The following is a 19,852-nucleotide window of genomic DNA, read 5'->3' on the forward strand; positions in this document are numbered from 1 at the left end:
CAGAACACTCTAGAACTGCTGATTGCTGGGGAGCCCGGGTGGCTCAGTCAGTTAAGTGTCCGACTCTTGATGTCAGGGTCCTGGGATGGAGTCCTGGGTCCTCATCGGGCTCCACAGGAAGTCTGCTTGAGGATTCCTCTCCCTCTCCTGTGCTCCTCCCCCCACTCGTGTGTGCATGCTCTCTCTCTCTCTCTCTCTCAAATAAATAAATAAATCATTAAAAAATAAAATAAAATTGCTGATTGCCAATTCTAGTTTTATGGCCAAGTAAAAGAAAAGGCTACCCCACACATGACACTAAAATCTCCCCATACCCCCTCTCTGTCTTCTGTATCTAATTTATTTACGGCAGAGAAAATTACTAACATCACTGGCGAGGGAAGCAGATGGCACCCTTTGATAGGCAGCAGTCTTAGTTGCCGATAAGGGAAATCGTAGGCAACAGCAAAACTCTATGGTGGGAGCTCCATATGAGTGAAGTGCTTTTTGTCCTATGATAATCTACTGAAGGGATCATTTATACTACCGTCAAACAGCTTAATCCGTCCTCCTATTAGCTAACATTCTTATGCAATCTCCATATAATCTTTACTTTCTAGGAAATCCCAAGCCCAACAGATAAACCCTTTGAAACCCAAATCTGATTTTCTTCAGCGGACCCAGAAAAAGGCACACATCTTCGGGTAAGCAAGGAGAAAGAAAAATGAGAAGAGGAAGAGATAAGCAGAGGAAGGAAAGAGAAAGAAAAATAGAGTGTCCAGAACAAGGGCTAGATTCAAGTTTGGCATCTATCACAGGGCATACTCAGCAATGAAAGGGGACAGGGACAAGTGGGGAGGGAGACAGTTTTCCAGCTTCCTGAGTCCTGCCGTCACTATGTGGCTTCATTATCTGGCTTGAGAAACTGGGAGTTCTTCCAACCAGAAGTGTAGATAATTGAGAGTTATCAAATAAAGACAAAGAACCACCATGAACATGTATCAAATGTTTGTTCAATCAGCTCAGGCATCATGGACACCTTGGCCAGTGCTCAGTATTACCTCAACCCTGAACGCAAAACAACTTGAACCCAACTTAACATGACTTATCATGAAGCAGGGACCAAGAGGTCTCAGGCTGTTCCAGGATGAAACTTCTAGGATTACGGCATCCCCCTGGGGAATCCTCAGTGAAGCACAGAAGAATCTTAGAGCTGTGTCAGGGTCACCAGCTTTCTAGGTTCACCTAGGCATCTCTGTTTTGTGACAACCTACACTTCTGTGTTTGTTGGTGAAGAAGGGGATCTGGTACACAGTTAATGTTATACTGTGAAGTGTATGAGAATTATTTATAAATTACTGGTGGACTTTATTGTGAGAAAGATTATATTTAACAAAAACTATATGTAATAAAAAATTAATTGATATTTGAATAAGGGCTGTTGATTAATTAATATTATGGTATCAGTATTAATTTCCTAATTTTGATAATTGTGCTCTGGTTATAGCAGATACTAATATTTGGGAAAGCAGAGTGAAGGGTGATGGGAATTATTTGACTATTATTTGCAAATTTTTTATAAGTTGAAATTACTTCAAAATGAAAAGTTAAGAGAAGATTTTCAAAGATTTAAAGAGGTAATTCAAGAACTTTATCCATATGTACCTCTTTGGCCTCTCTCCTTTGCTGCCAAAGTGATGAAATCCACTGTAGGGTAGATGAAATGAACGAATATGAAAGTCCTCGCTAAAGTAAACTCCTAAACAAATGGTAATAGTAATAATTATTGTCTCATATGGAAATGCTTCTCTATAAATAAAAGGAGGAACAAGCCGTCATACTGAATACCCTACCAGATATTCTCTAAGTAGCTTACAAAATGCTTAGAAATTGCTGTCCTGGGGATCCATTGACTGGTTTTGAACAAAGCAGGGATATAACAACAATATTTCAGGAAGGTTCATCAGGACTTTAGTACAAAGGATGGATGGAGTAGGCAGAGCCCAGACTCAGCAAATGCCACTATGAGTTATTCTAATAACTGAGGAGTGAACAATCCTTACTGAATGGGCGTGGAAAAGAAGAAACCCAGAGGAGAGGCATTTTAAAGGACTAGCCTGGAGGTGGGGGTGAGAGGGAAGAAATGAGTCAGTGGTTACTTGAAGATGTCTAGCCAAGATGACTGCAGCAATGCTGGTGTCACTGAGAGACGGATGGAAAGTGGAAGGAAGGAGACCCCATACACAGAGCTTGGGTTGGGAACTCAAGTGGCTCCAGAAGCCAGGCAGGTGCAAAGCGGGGAGGACAGGCGGTGGGAGCTGCAAACCTGAAAGGGGGCTGTCACAGCTGGGCATCAGCAGTCCTTGCCCTGTGGGATTGCACTTTCTTTCCATGTTACCAGATCTCCCATTTTTTCAAGAGAAGCTAGAAACTCAGATCTCTTAAGTGAAATCTCTTAACCCTTTAAAGTTGGCAATTAATTTTAAAAAATTTTAGAGCATTGTGTGTGCCAAACCCAACACATCTGTGGACCAGATTCGGAAGGCAGGCTGTCACTTGTGACCTTTGGCAAAGACAGAAGGTTGAGGGTCAAAGTTCACTGTCACTGTGATACATAGGGAGTTAGGTGACTGTAAAGGGATTCAGTAACTAAAATACTATACTTAAAGTTTCGTCAGCAATCTGAGCTGTATGCATGTCCCTACCCTTCAAGTCTATATATGGATTTGAATTTATACAGGAAGTTTAATCTCATCTTCAAATGGTTAAATCACAAGAATTTGAGTGCTTACTGTGTGCTGAGCACACAGAAGTCAAGGAATTTCAGATCTAACTGCAGAAGAAAAATCACGTCCTCCTGAAAACTTGAGACAAATTTTGGAACAGCCCGGGAGACTCCTTTCTCCACATTATGCTAGAATATCAGTCACCTTGAATCCTGGATACCCCGCAAATCACTTCCATTTGGCAAACTTGGAATAATGCGTGTGTGGCGTGTGGGGTGGGGTGTGTGTGTGTGTGTGTGTGTGTGAATCTGTAACCAGAAATCTGATTTCCTGGGCAGTGGTTACAAGGCGGCAACCCCCAGTCTTCCCTCAGCGTAGGAGGGGAGCTAACTGGGTTGGGGGTACCCGGGCGCGGGAGAGGAGGATGGGAGTGGCTGGCTGGCAGAAAACCGCTCGCCGTCAGGTTTCTCCGCTGGAATCCCAGTCTTTCTCTCTGTCACTACTTCAAGTGTTTGTGTAGGAGAAGGCAGGCACCAAAATAGAGAGTGTCAAAGAGATGGTGACAACGAGGATACAAACAAGGCAGGACTTTTTCTCAGTTCCACCTAGCGCCCTCCGTCCAGAAGGCCAGCGCGCCTCCTCCTGCGGTCCTCCAAGAGCCGCGGTGGGGCAGGAAGCGGCCGGCTGGGGCTGCGGGTCCTCCTGGGAGCGCCGCGGTTTCCTCCCGAGTTGCCCAGTTATCTCCGGAGCCGTAGACCAGCTCTCCGAGGAGCGCGTCCTCCCGCCCTCCGCGCCCCCCCCCCCCCCCCCCCCCTCCTCAACCCACCCACCTACTTCCTCCGGCCCCGTACACACGCAGCACGGAGCTGCCAAAAATTTCCACCCTCCGCCCCCCTCCCTAGCTAACTTCCTTCCAGCATTTCCTGAGCTGGATGATCCTAGGATTTGTAAGACAGGAAAAAAAGGAAGGCGTGAGGGCGGGCGAGAGAGACAGGATGCTTGTTTGTCGCGTTCCCAAAGCCATCTGAAGGCAAGACAGCGGGCGCAGGGCAGAGGAGCCACGCAGCCCCCGGGCTGTCTCCTCGCCCCCCGGCTGCTGCCCGCTTCCCGCGCTCTCGTCCTCTGCTGGGCATCTGCAGAGGCGGAAAGGAGAGCTCGCCCTCCCTCCGAGGCGGAGGAAAACACCCGAAGACACCGCAGGAGCCTGTGAAAGTCCCTGGGACTCCAAGTGAGGAAGTGACACTCCCGCCGGCCGGCCCGCGGCCGCCAGCTCCGCCCGGCCTCCGGCCCCGCGGCCCTGGAGGAGCGCGCGGTGGACTGCAGGCTCCGCGGCCGCGCCGGGCTCAGCGCCCCGCGGGGTCCGTGCGCGCTGCCCCGGGCCGCACTTCCTCCGCGCGCCCATGCGGCCCCCCAGAGCCGCGCCGCAGCCGGCGATCTGAGCCCGGAGACCAGCCTAGGCGCGGTGCCAAGCCCAGGGGAGGGGGAGACGGAGGGGCAGCCTCTTTGGGACTAACTCATGAAGAACAAGGGTGCCAAGCAGAAGCTGAAACGAAAGGGAGCCGCCAGTGCCTTTGGCTGTGACCTGACCGAGTACTTGGAAAGCTCAGGACAGGATGGTAAGGTGCCTTCGCTCCCCCCTCACCCCTTCTTTTTGTTTGAGGGCGAGATGGATTCAGCTCACAAGGTAATGTTGTCTAGGCCTGTGGGCGCAGGGTCCTTTTTTTTTTTTTCTTTTTCAAGAACACGTAGGATTCCTAAGGTGCACGGCGCTGCCACCCCGACGTGCCGAGGTTGTGGCGGTCCTTCCGTTGGTCGCACACCAGCCGTTAATGGGCGGTGCTGCTTCGAGTGTAACCGGCTGCCTCCGCGGGCTGGGGGTGGGAGCTCCAGAGGTCCTCCTGATCGCAAGTTCTGGGTGTCGGAGGGGAAGGGTGCGGGCTGGCCTCGTGGGAGGGTGACCAGCGGGCTTCTCCGGGTGCATAATCTCGGGTGTCCTTCCCGGGATCTCCAGTTTCCTCTGCTCACATCTTTTTTTATTAATGTGCTGGAAGGCAGGGGGTGCGGTGGATCCTGGCTGGGGGAGTGGTTGCACAAACATTTTCTGAATTTCTGAACTGATGCCAGATATATGGTACCTCCCTCCCTCCCCTTCCCAACCCCCCAGACCCTTTACCTCCTCTTGGCTTTCAGATTAGCATTTGGTGTGTCAGACAAGAAGAGTGCTGTAAAAAGGTCAGAGGTCCTGGATTTTAAAATAGTTTAGGGTATATAAAAGAAAAGGAGAGCCAGCGTCTCTGTTTTCAAGGTCAGATTGGATTTTTTTTTTTTTTAAAGGGAATCCTGCAGAGTAGAGACAATTTAAACATTTGTCGGGGGAGAGGGAAGGAAAACAAACTAGAATACAATAACAGCATTTGAAGGTAGAAGTTTTTAATCATAGGAAAGTTGTGGAAATTGAGCGGAAAATGACTCCTTTTGTAAGGTTGACTGGTCTTGTGCATACCGTGACAAAAAGGCCTTGTCTTCAGAAACTTAAGTGAGAGAGAAAATAGTCCACTATATAGGCCTTGTATTTACACGTAGATAGCTATAACAAAGGAGGAAACTGGAGGGCTGTTTAACGGTGCAGAATAATTCTGCCTACAGGAAAATCATCTCAAAAGCAATTTGATCAGCTCATATCAAACGTGCATCTCAAAAACAGTGCAATGATTTTGTTTCAATTCCGTTTTTTGGTTTTTTTTTAAAGACTCAGCACCACCTAGTAATTTGCAGTGGTGTGATATTCCTGCGGTATTCTAGACTTCAGCCTCCGCTGTGTCATTAGGACAAATGGCTTAGTATCTTAGAGCTTGGGGGACCACAGGTTTCAAAACTGCCTCTTTTGAAACCGAGGTTTAACAGTCAACTCATTTCATCCTCTCCAATAATCTGGGAGAGGGCAATTTGAAATAAAATTGGACTGAACTTTTTTTTTTTTAAAGATTATTTATTTATTTGAGAGAGAGAATGAGAGATAGCATGAGAGGGAAGAGGGTCAGAGGGAGAAGCAGACTCCCCGCCGAGCAGGGAGCCCGATGTGGGACTCGATCCTGGGACTCCAGGATCATGACCTGAGCCGAAGGCAGTTGCTTAACCAACTGAGCCACCCAGGCGCCCATGGACTGAACTTTTTTTGAATGTGATAGAACTCCAAGAGTACATCTTAACCTCTGCCCTCAGAAGTTCAGAAGGAAAGTTTCCCTCCACCTGTTTTTGTGAGGAACTTCAAGTTTAAGTCCAGGTTCACTACAGATGCTCCTGGGATGCCCCTGTCTGCCATGTTGGTGTTATCCTGGGCCCCCCTTCAAGCATGAGAGATGCATGGGGGTGCTTGCTGGTCTCGCCCCATTCTTACAATGTCATAAATCATAGGATGAGCCAGGAATCCCAGCATTCTGTGAAGACACCTCAAAGGCAGACTTTGGCAGCTCTTCTTTCACGTGCTTTATATTTTGGGCTTCCATACAGGTTTTGTTTGAAAAAAGAAAAAGGGGAGGGGGCTACTGCTTAAAGAAAAAAAATTGAAAACCAGTACCCAGTGTTCCCAGCCTTGGCGGGGGGTGCGGGTGGAGAAGAGAAAGCAAGGAAGCCCAAACAGGTAAATTGACCTGCCTAAGGTCATACAGTAAATGACAGAGGGTGCAGAGGGACCTGGCTTACCAGGCTCCTCTCCCCTCCCTAGCTTTCTCATCTAGGCCAACATTCTCCTCTAATGATTTTTTTTTCCCTAAATTGAAAGCAGACAGCCCTGTCACAGGATCAGCAAACTTTCAAGTCTGACATACCTGAATACAGTTTAGCTTTGAAACAAAAGGAAACTGACCCAGTTAATGATCTAGACACCATTCTTGTGCCACTTGAGAATTAGGCACGCAAAATAAACAGCTTATATAAATGAGAGTGATTAGGATTTCTTTTTTGCCACATCTAAAACTATTTATGTACTTGTCTTTTATTTTTCCTGTAGCATCAGTAAGCAAAATGCTAATGGTTTTTTCTCAAAAAATGTGTTTTCCTCAAGGACTTTCTGAAACATGTATTCGTTAGTAGACAAGGCCTGGACTCTGCTTCCAGGGAGGAAAAGCTGATCTGGGCACTGCCCCTCTGCCCACCACTTTGGAAGTTCAACCCAGAATCCTGAGGGTGACAAGTCAGCATGGTAAAGAAACCAGAAGGCTGGGGAGGGCCTCACAAGATAGACATTGCTGAATTCTGGAGTCGAGGGTAAGGTGATGATCCTGCAAAGAGACAGAGAAAGATGGATCCAGGTCTGGGAACACAAGGGCAGAAGAAGACAGAGATGTAGGGATGCCAAGAGAGCCCTTGTGCTTGGCCAGGGAGGGAGAGCCCCAAGCTGAGGTGGAGGACAAAGCTGGTGACAATTCGCCTGTGCTCAGGCCATCTGAAAATGGGGAAGCTACACCCCTGAGGCCGAGCAGAAAGGATGAATGCCATCCACTTCAGTCATGGGATCTGGCCAGCCCTGCTACCTTCAGCTGGATAAATCTGCCAGGCCAGGGTGTGTGGGTGACAAATGGGTGTCCAGCTTAGAGCGGAAGCTGCTCAGGGCCAAGTGTCATCTTTAATCTTTAGGAAGCTGATGAAAACCAGAAGCCCTTTCTCATAGAACTGTATGCTCATGCATACACACACACACACACACACACACACACACACACACACAAATCGTGTATACAGTTTCCGCGGGCATCCACACAGATGCCAAGTTCAGACCCTGCTGTTGATCATCCCAGCTGCACACAGGCCTGATGTGAAGGGTCAGTTTCCCCCTTTTGCTTCTTTGACCACTTTCCTCCCGCCTGGTATGGCACAGAGTAGTTGCTCGTGGCCAACTTGGCCAGCACAATGCCTGCCACCCCAACCCTCGGCTCTCCCCTGGGAACCAGATAATGTTATCTTCCTGGCTGGAGTAGAGGGAGAAGAGCGTCCCGCCCTCACTGGTATGCTGAAAATAGTTTTGGGGGTCTTCTTTTTGACCACTGAATGAGAAGGCCATTGCTTGCAGCTATGTAATAAAACCCCATCATTTTGTCACCTGTGGTTGGAAGGCTGCGGGTGAAGCCCTGTGAGGCCAGAGCGCATCCACAAGCATTTCCCACCTCTCTGTTCTCAGCCCAGTGCCCCGGGTCTCCCCACACGGCTTGGAAGTGCTGGGGCCAGGAGACAAGGGACCAGTAAGAGAACGTTATCGGAAAAGCTGTCTTCACCATGAAGGCTGAGGACTTTCTCACCCTTCTGAAAAAATCTGTCATTTTATTTGATCCCTGGGAAAAGGTGATATTGTCTGACGCAGTGGTTTGCCATGGTGGCGGCACATTAGAATCACCTGAGGAGCTTTAAAAAAAAAAAAAAAGGTGATGCAAGGTGTTGCCCAGGTCCCATCTCAGAACAATTAAATCAGAATCTCTTGGTGCCCAGGCAGGCATGGGTATGTTTTAAAAGCTTCTTAGATGATTCTGATGTGCAGGCAGCGTTGTTTGCTGTGTAGGGTTTTACAGACCATTTTCTCCCTGGATAAGGAACCTTGACTATTCAGAATGCATCCTCTGAATGTTTGATAAGAACTGTGAGCCTTTTTACGACTAAGATTTTTTTTCTAGTTCTTATCAGATATAAAAGGAAGAAAATATATATATATAAAATTTCTGAGGCTAAATCATTCTCTCAGTTTGTTTATTGGTTTATTTAACAAATAAGGATTGAGGCACAGTGGGGGTACTGTGAGAGAGAAAGAAACATGCACCCCAGACTTGAGAAATTTACAGTCTAAGGGATGTGAACAAACTTTCAGAAATGAATGGCTCAATGAAGCTTTGAAATTAGCTGTCATAACTGAAGGAGAACATGGAAAAGCTACTGTCTACAATCAAATAGATAAGATACCCAAACATAAATCGGAACAAAGTCTTTCTGTTCAAGGCAGGGTTTAACACTGCCTGGAGAACCAGGGCAAGTACTCTCTTTGGCTTAGCCTTTTCCTCCCCAGCATCTTGCCAGGCATATCCTTATCACACCCTCCCTACCTCCTTCTTCATTCTTTAGGTCTCAGCTCCTTCTGGAAACTTCCCTCACCTCCCAAGTCAGGTGCCCCTGCTGGGGACTCCCATTAGGAGTTCTAGAAGCTTACTATCCGGCATTGAATTCCAGCTTTGCCTGTTCCTGACCCTGGTGTAAGTTACTTACCACCCCCCCAGGCCTCAGTTTCCTCACTTGTGATATGGTGATTAAGAGGACTGATATGAAGATAAATGAGTTCATACTGGCAAAGCACTTGGCAGGGGACATGCATATGGACAGCTATGAATGTAGCTATTATTATTGGAAGACCCCTGGCTTGCCCTAGTATAACCACATACCATCCATGACTGAATGAGGGAGGGCTCCAATGGAACAGGAAAATGATATGGTCAGATGGGTTAACCAGTCATGAAGAGGGGTGGCGAGCAGATTGATTGCCCCACTGAACGAAGAGGCCCTTTCATGCAGGCATTTCCCGGGGCCACCGGGGAGTGGACCATCAGTGCATAGCGGTGGAAAAGCAAAATGTCAACCTGAGTCGAAAGGGCCCTCAGAACGCTCTGAGAAAGATACCCAGCCGCTCCTGAAACCAGAGGGGACTGAAAGGGAGAAATCAGGTCCTGGAGGTAGAGCTTGTGGGGACAGAACAACAACCTCACAGGCTTGATTTCGAGGGGCATCCCCATATCTGGGTCTCAGAATTGAACAGGAAGAACCCAAAGAGAAGTAAGCAAACTGAAGCAAACTGACTGATAACACAAAGTCTGACTGTCCCTGACTCTGTATGGTCTGGACATGGCAAACAACCCTTACGGAGAATAGAAACAGCTACTTCTAGCTGCCCACAGCCCTCCCTCCGGCCACTCTCCAGACCTATGCCAACAGCCCCTTGACCACAGGCACGGCCTCGCCCTTCCACTTTCCCTCCCCACCCCCACCGGCGGCCGCTCAGGTGCCTTCTAGCCTCAGGAGTCTCAGGCGTTGGCCCTGCTGAGGAAGCCCACTCTCCGGCCACCCCAGACGTTCGCTGGGGCCACGTGAACCATCTGCTGTGGGGTAGGAGGGAGCTGGAGGCCTGGCCTTCTGCTGGGGCAGAGGGAAACCTGATGAAAGCGGGAACACGTTTTTCCATAGCCGACGCTGTAAATGGGGTGTAAGCCCCCGGTGCCAGGGAGCTGTAGTTTTTGCTGTATCCTTCTTGTCCTCCACCCGCACCCCCACCCCGTCAGGCGTCTGTAGGCTGGAAAACTTTGCTGTGGGAGTGGGGAGGAGGCGAGAACGCATCCTGAATTCCGGAAGCTGACTGACCTAGGCCGTTCTGAAACACTTAGTGGGGACTGTTTGTTCCTGGGAATCACCTCACTGGAGAGCTTCCTGGGATCTTGTGGCAGCGCGTGTGACTGTGGGCGGGAGAAGCGGGTGGACTGAAAGATCCAGGACTTAGTCTGTGGGTGAGAAATGTGCCCCCCCACTCTTTTTCCATTAGATATTGTAACTAAATATTTTTGGAACAAAGTCGTGACAGACCCTTCTAATTGGGGCACCCTCGTCCTCATTTCCTCCAGGACAGACTGATCAAGCTGAGCTGTCCGCCTGCACTGGCCTCTGGGTTTCAGAACTCCAGGGTCCCCCCTGTGGTGCCTTCACACCAGTCTTGAGGCCCGGGAACGTGGAGCCACTTGCTTTCTTATTGTTTTGTTTTTCAGTCATGACTTGCCTTGAATATTAGCCAATGTAGCTTTTTCCCACTTATCCCCACCCTTCGAATGACTTGTCTTTTTGCTTACGGGTACATGTCCCACCGGATTTTCTGAGTTATTTCTATGCCGCACTACAAATGCCATGCTTAGGTTTAATTGGTCTTGATGCTCCTCCGCTTCGAGTCTTTACTGAGGTGGGGCCACAGCCTGCTACAGCTTCAGGAGTCTAGAGCCTATCCCTCTAACTCTCCGCCCCCCACCCCCCAGGATAGGGTTTTAGGTAAGGCTTAAAATAAAGAGCACACAGAGGAAAGAAGCTGACTGCAACTCAGAGAAGAGCAGATACTGCTATTAGATTTTTTTCGAAGAGCAACTTTTAATGGAGAAAGAGGAGAACATGATGGTGCTAGATGACTAAAGGAAGGAGGAAAAGAAGGTCTCTTGGAAAGAGAGAAGGGAACCTGAAATGAAGGCCGAGCCCCAAATCAGACTTGCTTGTTATTTTTTTTAAAGATTTTATTTATTTATTTATTTGACCGAGAGAGACACAGCAAGAGCAGGAACACAAGCAGGGGGAGTGGGAGAGGGAGAAGCAGGCTTCCCGCGGAGCGGGGAGCCCGATGCGGGGCTCCATCCCAGGACCCTGGGATCATGACCTGAGCCGAAGGCAGATGCTTAATGACTGAGCCACCCAGGCACCCCTTTGCTTGTTATTTTTATTAGGAGTTAGAGTTACTGTCTGCATTGATTGCTTCCTATGTGCCAGTCACTTTATACATACCAAATAATATTTTTGACATCTGTAAGAATCAGGCATTTTTTTTTCAGGCATTTTTTTATTCCCATTTTATAGAGGAGGAAACTTGATGAAAAAGGTTAAATATCTTACGAAGATTATAGAGATAGGAAAGGCAGGATTTAAATCCAGATCTCCCTGACTCCCAAGGCCACAGTCCTCGGCACAAACACAGTCTCCCAGAATAGCACATTTTATAATTTGGCATTTACATTACAGTTTTGTCAAAACAAACAAACAGACAAAAACAAAAAACAAAACCCACAACCCTGCAAAAAAGAAAGTAGTTTTTTCTCTCTTGGCTTTGTTCCGCCCCCCACCCCCGCCGGGCCGCCATTAGATCATTAATAATAATAACAACCGGACATTTGCATGGCACTTTACCCTCCACAAGGCGCTTTTCGCATACATCTATTCTAAACCTACCAGCTTTCAAGACCAACCAGACCCCACCTTTTCCTCCCAGGACCCCCGCCTGCCCACAGCAGCCACACAGTCTTCTTCCCTCTTGGAACACCCTTTGCGTGAGAGTCAGATTCACTCAATTTGATCTTCATTCCCCTATTACTCTATTTTCTGGCTGGCATGTCAGTGGTGAGCTCTGCTGAAGGCAGGTGGCAGTCAGCAGCTTAGGCTGACTGGTTGTGCCCTGTGCACCTCTCAGGGTAAGCCCTGTGGCCAACACACAGCACTTGATTGACTGACCCTATTTCCTCCACAGGAAGTCAGTGTTACAGCCCTTCCAGGAAGCTCAGGACCAGAGACATTGCTGATGTGCTAGAGCATCAGGAATCCAAGATTGTTTATGGTTCCCCATGGGGGCCTCTAGCTACTCCAAGATAGAAACTGACCCAGACTTTGCACAGGACGCCCCAGAAACACTGCCTTTTCCTAGTGCCTCACCAGTCAGTCCTTGGTATGAACCACATTCTTGGCGGGGCCCCAGAACCAACTGAGTTTCTGAGATGGAGTCTCAGGCACTCGTTGTTCTAGTTCAAGCTTGGCTGATGCATACCAGGCCCTAGTACCACGCCCATGGCCTGATGCTGCCCCAGAATGCCTTTGGGGCCCCCCCCCCCCCCCCCCCACAGAGAAAGGGGAGAATGTCACCCCCCCCCCAAAGCAACATATCCCAGCTCTTACTGTTACAGACACTAGAAAACAATTTGACATATAAAGTAGGACTCTGGCAAACTATAAATAAACCTATAGCTTTCATGACAGGCAACTGAGCTAATTTGTGCAATTATGCATATTTCTTTCCCTGGCTCTTTTCATGTTTTTATTCAGAAACCATCTTGTGTGGGGTTCTTCATTTCAACACAATAAGTATTTAATGGGACTCTAATGTGCAAGACACTCTGGGATTTACAAAGATGCTCTCAAGTTGCTCTCAGCCTAGTGGGGTCGTGGGGGAGGAAGAGAGCTAAAAGACATACAAAGAATGAAATGAAGGCTCTGTGATAAATATCGTCTGACCCTGAGGAATGACAGAGATGGGGGGAGATGGGATGCTTGGTGTCTACAGACAGGAAGCGACGTGGTCTTGCCTGATACTTGTGATTGGTCGCGCCTTCTTGCCCTCTGAGGGAGATGATGAAATTCTGGGAAAGGTGGTTGAGAGTGACTTCTAGTGGCCAGGCTTGGGGGCGGGGGCTGTTTTCAGTGGCAGGAGAGTGAAGCTGCCCTCAAGAGAATACAGAGTAGCGGATCATACCAAGAGTGGCAACTGGTTTAGCTGTTGTCTGTGCCCTGCCTAAGGGCAGGACAACGAGGGAGTCTGTTAAAAGAGAAAACTTTTTTTTAATGATGTTAAGTGACCATTCTAATTATGTGTCTTGATTCAGTCTAGCAGTATGGCACCAGTGTACCTCGACCTCTCCCTATGGTGTGGAACGTTCTTTTTGTCTCCCATTTTTTATATGAAGACCAACTCAGGTTGAGTAACTTGCCTAACATCACCCAGCCAGGAGGTAGAGGAACCAGGACTGAAAGCCTGCCTGTCCGACATTAAATTCCCATTCCACAGCTTTGTGTCCTCTGGACCCAAGCAGGTCAGCTGGAGGTAAATCAGGCTCTGAGATGCAGAGCTCCATTTTACCATGCAGTGCGAAGGTGATAAGTTCAGCAGGATTTAGCTAGACCTTAATAAAACTTCTGGCAATGGAGTTCTCATCCCCAGTTTTTCAAAGTAAAACATTGAGGTTCCAAATGGCAGGCTTCTAAACAGAGAGCATGCCCTGTTACCATAAGTAGTCCCTTCCACCACTTCTTTCCCATCTGTTTCCTGCATGCAGAGTATTATTGGGAAACAATGATGTCAGCTCTTCCATATAAATCTACACCTCCCTGCTTGCCCCTCCCCTACAATGCATATTTTTGTTCCTCTTTCTGGCTTTTGTCTTGCTGTTCTGTTCCTTAAGGACTCACGCTTTTGGCGTCAATTGTTGGCTTTCTTTTTTAATATGTTTTAGCTATTTAAGCTTATTGTGGCCTTCAAAGTGCACATGCTTTTTTGGGTCCATATTTGGAAAATCTTTTGTTTGGCTAATAGCTAGAACATGGGCCTGATGTTAATGGGGAGGAGCCATTTTGCTTTATGGCAAAGCAAAGCTAGATGCAGGGCCCTGAATGAGCTCAGAACTGAGGACACAAACACTACTTGGGGGTCCTTAGGGGGTGCATTAAAGCTGTTTGGATCCTGGGCACAGAGCCTGTAGCTGAAGGTCAGGAAAATATACTCAAGGAGTAATCTGTTTTTTTCTCACCCCAAGCCTGACTTTCAAATGGGACATGGTTTCCTCAGTTCCCCTTTCTCTACTGCCCCTAATGACAATTTGGTTTCAGAAAGGAAAGGCGGTGGGGGGGGGGGGGGCCTTGGGGGGGGGGGGGGGGGGAGCATGAGTTTTGAATTCGGAGTTTAAGAATTCTGGACCTCTCTTTTTAAGCCTCAGGCAGTGATACTCAAACTCTACTGGGCATAAGAATGACTAAAATTGCAGCTTTTTACTTTTAAAATTGGAATCTAAAATTGAATTTCAAAAGGTAAAAAATATTAAAGTTAGTACACTTTAGTACACTATAAGGAGTATTAGAGATACTCCTTAAATTCCATTTCAGATGCCTTGAAACAAAATGGACATCTAGTAGGAATTTCTGACGGGCACTTGCCTAGGTCCTGTAGTATCTGGGTCTGTGGAGAGCATGAGACTTCACTGAGTAAGTTCTACGGTTTCTAGGGCTGTGAGCTGGAAAGTGCGGCTGCATCGCAACATTCTGAGCTCAGTCCCTCAGAGATTCTGCTTTTGTAGGTCTGAGATGGGGGTCTGAAGGAATCCACATTTTAAAGATGAGCTCCAGGTGATCCTGATATCTTTCGTCTACTGATCTCATTTTCAGAAACAGGGACTTAGCCCACAGAAAGAAGCAGCTGAGCGAAACCACATGATTTTTATTTTCTTCATTATATTTTACATATTGCTCAAATCTTCAACAGTAAACATGCAGTTTTACTGCTCAAATTTGGGGCGGGGGCAATCTTTTAAAATTACAATGGGAATGGGATTGTCCTGATTCACTCAACTTTTCATAAAGCCTTTTTGTTTTAATCCTTATGAAAAATCTTCGTAAGTTCTGTTCATTTGCTTTCCTGCCTTAAAGGTGCAGTTTAGTGAAGTCAATTAACTTCTCTGAGAAGCAGTGTGACAAGGTGGTTAGCACGTGGCTTTTTTGCTGAGAATCTGCCTTGGTCCGGATTTCAGCTCTGCCACGTGCTAGCTTTGTGACCCTGGACCAGCTACCAGATCTCTCTATGCTTCTGCTTTCTCATCTGTAAAGTGGGGATTATGATATCATTGCGCAGGGTTATTATGAGGACCAAATGAACTAGTGCACTGCTTGGAATTTAGTCAATCTTCCGTAAGTGTTAACTATGGTTAGTATTTCCTTGGTGATTGGAAATCTTACCCTGTGTCAGCCCCATTACTCAGAACGTGGTTCCTGAGTAATGCTGCAGATATGGAAAGTTAAGGGAGCTGAGAACAAATACTAGTCCGAGGCTCCCATATATCTCTCTAGGGGCTTCCTCTTTAAAAAAAGAAATTCTTTAATATACATCCAATTATTTATTCTCTTTGGTTGGCTGCATAAAAATGCTAGTCTTAAGACTTTCATTTGTTGATAAATATTTCTGGGGGTAGGACCGTGGCAGCCTTTCTAAATTTTACATTTCCTTAGTAATCAGAAAAAATAACCGAAACACAAAATCAAAAGGGAAAAAAATGAGAGGTGTGGTACAAGGCCACAATCATAGTGATAGCCATCTAATCTTCTAGTTTCCATTTGTATTTCAGGAGGGCTGTAAATCTAGAAAATGAGCCTGTTTTCATCACTGATGGAACAATGTAAGGCCTGGGTTTTAGCTGGCCCAGATGCTATTTCACATCTGCCTATTTCTTTGTTCCACGGCCGCATTTTGACAGTTGACTGAATGCAGTGGATCTGGCTCAATCTTAGGCTGTACGAACAGAATCTTAGGCTGTAAAATGTAAGGATCCATCCTGTACTCTTCATGGGTTGAATCCAATATGGAGTCTGTGTTCATTTCTCAGGGCTATATTTGAAGACGGAAGCTTGTACATAGAAGTATATTTAGGAGGGTAATCAGGGTGGCGAAGTGTAGAACTTCATTACCTCTCACTTTCAACGGCCACCTGTCCTGGTTTCCTACATTATCTCCTCCCCTGTGTAGAAAGAAAATCTGCTCCTTGAAGACTGGGACCATGCCCTGTTTATCTGTGTGTTCAGTGTCGGCAGGACTGGTTCCTTTCTGGAGGCTCTCAAGGACAATCCATTTTCTTGCCTTTTCCAGCTTCTAGAGGCTATTCTCATTCCCTGGTTTGTGGCCCCTCACCACATCTCTCTGATTTCCTGCCTCTTTCTTATAAAGACCCTGTGATTACATCAGATAATTCAAGATAATCTCCTCATCTTGAGATCCTTAGCTTGACCACATCTGCAAAAATCCTTCTAGACATAGGAGGCAACATTCACAGTTTCCAGAACAAGGACATGGACTTCTTTAGGGTGCCATTACTCAACCTACCACAGTCTGTTTTCCCCAGAAGCCCACTGGCTCAATAGATCTTAATAATGTGAATGAAGGGAATAGGGTGTTGATTATGGGAGGGGAGGAAGAGATGAACGTCAGCATTTTAAGCACTTACCATAAACCAGGCCCCGAGTTAGCTGGGACACAGGGATGAACATGCATTGTCTGTCGCTGTGGGATCTCACAGTATCATGCAGGACATGAACACATTCTCAGCTGATTCTCACCCAAACCACAATAGGAGGTGGATGACATTAGTTCTGACTCAGAGGAGCTGGGTCTTCTAAGATGAGTGGAATCTGAGAGGTCTCTGCCTGAAAGGAAGATATTTCAGACAGAGGGAAGAATCTAAGCAGAGGCATTGGGTGTAAAATATTATGGCAGGATCCACATTCTCAAAAGAAGAACAAAGGGAACAGGGATGAAGCATGAGCCATCCACCTGCCTGGACTAGGTTTATAAGAATAAATGGCTTATTAAATGACCGTTATAAATCTTCCAAAGAAAAAAAGAGCGATTGGCACAAATGTGCCAGTTTATATTCCAATTCGATAAAGGAAGAATCTTGAGCCACCTTTAAAGCTTTTCTGTCCTTTTTGCTGTTTCTGTGTTGCTGGTAAGAAAAAAATTGGACCCCAGTCTAGGAATAAACTTCCTCCAGGGGGAGGAAAAATGAAGTGCCCCAAGCAGTTATATCCCAGAGTTTTAGTTTATTCCATCTATTTATAATCTTAGGAAATTTCACTTTTCTCTGTCTTGTGGATGATAACCAGAGCGATGTTTAATATTTCAAACCCAAGTTTTATTTGAGTTGAAAAATTTTGTAACGTCCCTTCCCACCTACCTCCTGGCCACGCTTCTACTCTATCCCATCTCTTCTTCTTCCACGTGTCTCTTCATCCTTGTCATTCCTCCAGTTTAAGAAACCATGGAGTAGTTATCAGATCCATTGTTCTTGTCAGTTTTCCTCCCAGGAACCATTTTGAGCTTGGCCCAGTATGCTCCCACCCCACTGTAGGATGGCCATCCCCACCTCAGGGCAGTGTCGTCCCCACCCTGAGAGGTCTCCATCTCCTAGGAGACCTCGGGGTCCGTTGGAGGTGGGCCTCCCTGTCCAGTGCCCGCCGCGCCTCTGCCAGATTCCACAACGCCAAGAAGTAAAACTACTTCAGCCTCTGCTTCTCCCTCTGGCAGGCACTCAAACTGGTTTTGTTCCTTGTGACTGAAAAGCAGAGGACCAGAAGGAAGCAAGACTAGCTCGATGGTCAGCACCTACTTGAGGGGCTCCCTCCCAGAGATGCATTCGCTCCCATTCCGCATGGCGGTGGTCTCCATTACCCCCTCACCAGAACAGCTCCTCTGGCAAAGCTCTGCTATCCCTTGACTCCTGAGTGGAATTGGCAGGAATCATGAAAAATACAGGATGTGATTTTAATGAGGCATAAACACCTGCCACAGATGCAAGCCATCGTCTTCTCTTGTAAAATTTTAAAAAGTAATTGTAAAAAAAAAAAAGAAAGAAAGAAATTGAAACAATATGGAGATTTAGAAAGTACAGAGTCCATTCTCACACCTTTGTGGTCTCATGTATGAGTCAGGGCTGGATTCAACCAGACTAGTTCTGTATGGCGGAACCTTCTGAGGGAAATGTGCTCTGTCTGCACTGTCCAATTTGGCAACCACTAGCCACATGTGGCTGGTAGCACCCGAATGTGGCTAGCGCTACTGAAGAACTGAACTTTACATTTTAGTTAATTTAATTTACATAGCCATTTGTGGCCAATGGCTATTGTATTGAACGGCCCAGAGAACTTTCTCTGTGTATATGCTAAAAAATATACACATAGAATGACTTTCTTTGGTTTTTTTCCCCCACAAAGTTACAACATATATACATTTTGAGATAGGCTATTTTAAATAACAGAAGATCTTGCAGAACTACCCATTTTTGTAATTGTATATAGCTCAGTCTCACTCCTTTTCATCACTGCATGGGATTCTGCTGAATGGATGGGTTGTTAAGTTTAATTTTATTTTTTTTTAAAACGGGTGTCACATTCCTGTGTTTCCAAATGTAAAAGACTCTAATGGGCATAGTAAAAAAATCTCCCTCCCACCCCTGTACTCAGCCTCCCTATTCCTCATCCCAGAAGTAACTAGTGTTAATTTTCTTGGAAATTCTTTCTGTAGATATCCTGTGCATATATACAAGCAAATATATATACTTTTTATAAAATATCGTAATTTATTTAACCATTTCTTTCCCTTTTTACAAGTTCCTATAAAGCTTCTCTTATTGTCTAAATACTGGTCAATTGACTTAGTATTTATCGAATATGTTGTATGAGCCATGCATCACTTTCATTGATAATTGTTATCATCTATAACTTATTGAATATTAATACTGCTTCCCTTTGCTTATAATGAGGGGAGAATTTGCTAGTCCACAGGCTTCTAGTTATACTTTAAACTTGTGTTCCAATATTCCTTAGGGATGTTGGCTGGTCAATCCATAGCCTGTCAGCTGGAGTCTAGGCCCTGGGTTAAGACTGAGGCTGGGGGTAGGGAATAGGTAGAAGCTATTTGGCCCTCCTGGTGGCAAAGCTACGGCATCTTGATCACAGTGCTCTGGTCATCTGAGCCATGTTAGCACAGGCCACAGAGACCCAAGAAGTGGCAATAACAGTGAAACAGGTGACAGCCTAAATAGGAATGTATCCTGAAGCTGAGCGTCCATATTTTTGCAAAAACTATAGCCAGAGTATATCTTATAGTAGGATTGGAAAAGAGAATGTCTGATAAGAGCCTTTCATCAGTATCACTCTCTACACCCTTGACTGGCTTCTCAGTGCCCTTAAGACAAACATGGGCTCCATAAATGCCAATAAGGTTTACCAGATGTCATCCTCAGAGACGTGCTTTCTCTGTGGCCTCAACGGACATGACCTACCCACCCGAGCATTACCCCCCCGCCACACAGTTCTTCTCATAGTTCCTCAAAAGTACCGTGCTCTTCTTGCCTTCAAGTGATTGATTGTTCATGCTCCTTTCTCTGTGCAGAATATTCACCCTATCTCCTATCTCTCTCTTAAGCTGCACCAGGGGTCTTGCCAACTCCAACCCATCACTTGGGTCTCGGCGCTGATGTCTCATCCTCCAGGATGCCTTCCCTGATCCCTCTGAGGAAGGGTCGGGTGCCTCTCCTATGTGCCGCCATTCTACCCTGTACTGCTCAAAGCTGCTCTTGTCACACTGAATGTACCATCCTCACATCCACCCTATATCCCTGCCTCACTCTAGACTCTCGATGACTCTGGGTCAACTCTGTGAGATCAGGAGTCATGCCTCCTGTTTCACCACTTTATCACTGGTGCCTAGCAAAATGCTCACAAATATGTGTTAAATGGGTAGATGGAGCCAAGGAAGGGCAATGCTTGCTGTCTTGGGTCCTAGTAGTGGT

The 19,852-nt window shown here is 46.5% G+C and overlaps 1 protein-coding gene across 1 annotated transcript in view; it reads left to right on the forward strand.

Moving 5' to 3' along the window:
- Positions 1 to 3,617: 3,617 nt before the first annotated feature.
- The window catches only part of ARHGAP31 (Rho GTPase activating protein 31), a 107,791-nt gene continuing 91,556 nt past the window's right edge, over positions 3,618 to 19,852 (forward strand). Inside the window, exon 1 of the mRNA XM_025874598.2 lies at positions 3,618 to 4,321. Within this exon, the coding sequence (XP_025730383.1) occupies positions 4,222 to 4,321 (100 nt within the window). The 5' untranslated portion in view covers positions 3,618 to 4,221. The remainder of the gene's footprint in view (positions 4,322 to 19,852) is intronic.

Source organism: Callorhinus ursinus, unplaced genomic scaffold, assembly GCF_003265705.2.
Source record: "Callorhinus ursinus isolate GAN/ISIS: 27379988/994484 unplaced genomic scaffold, GSC_fseal_2.0 scaffold1, whole genome shotgun sequence".
In the NCBI taxonomy this organism is placed as follows: Eukaryota; Metazoa; Chordata; class Mammalia; order Carnivora; family Otariidae; genus Callorhinus; species Callorhinus ursinus.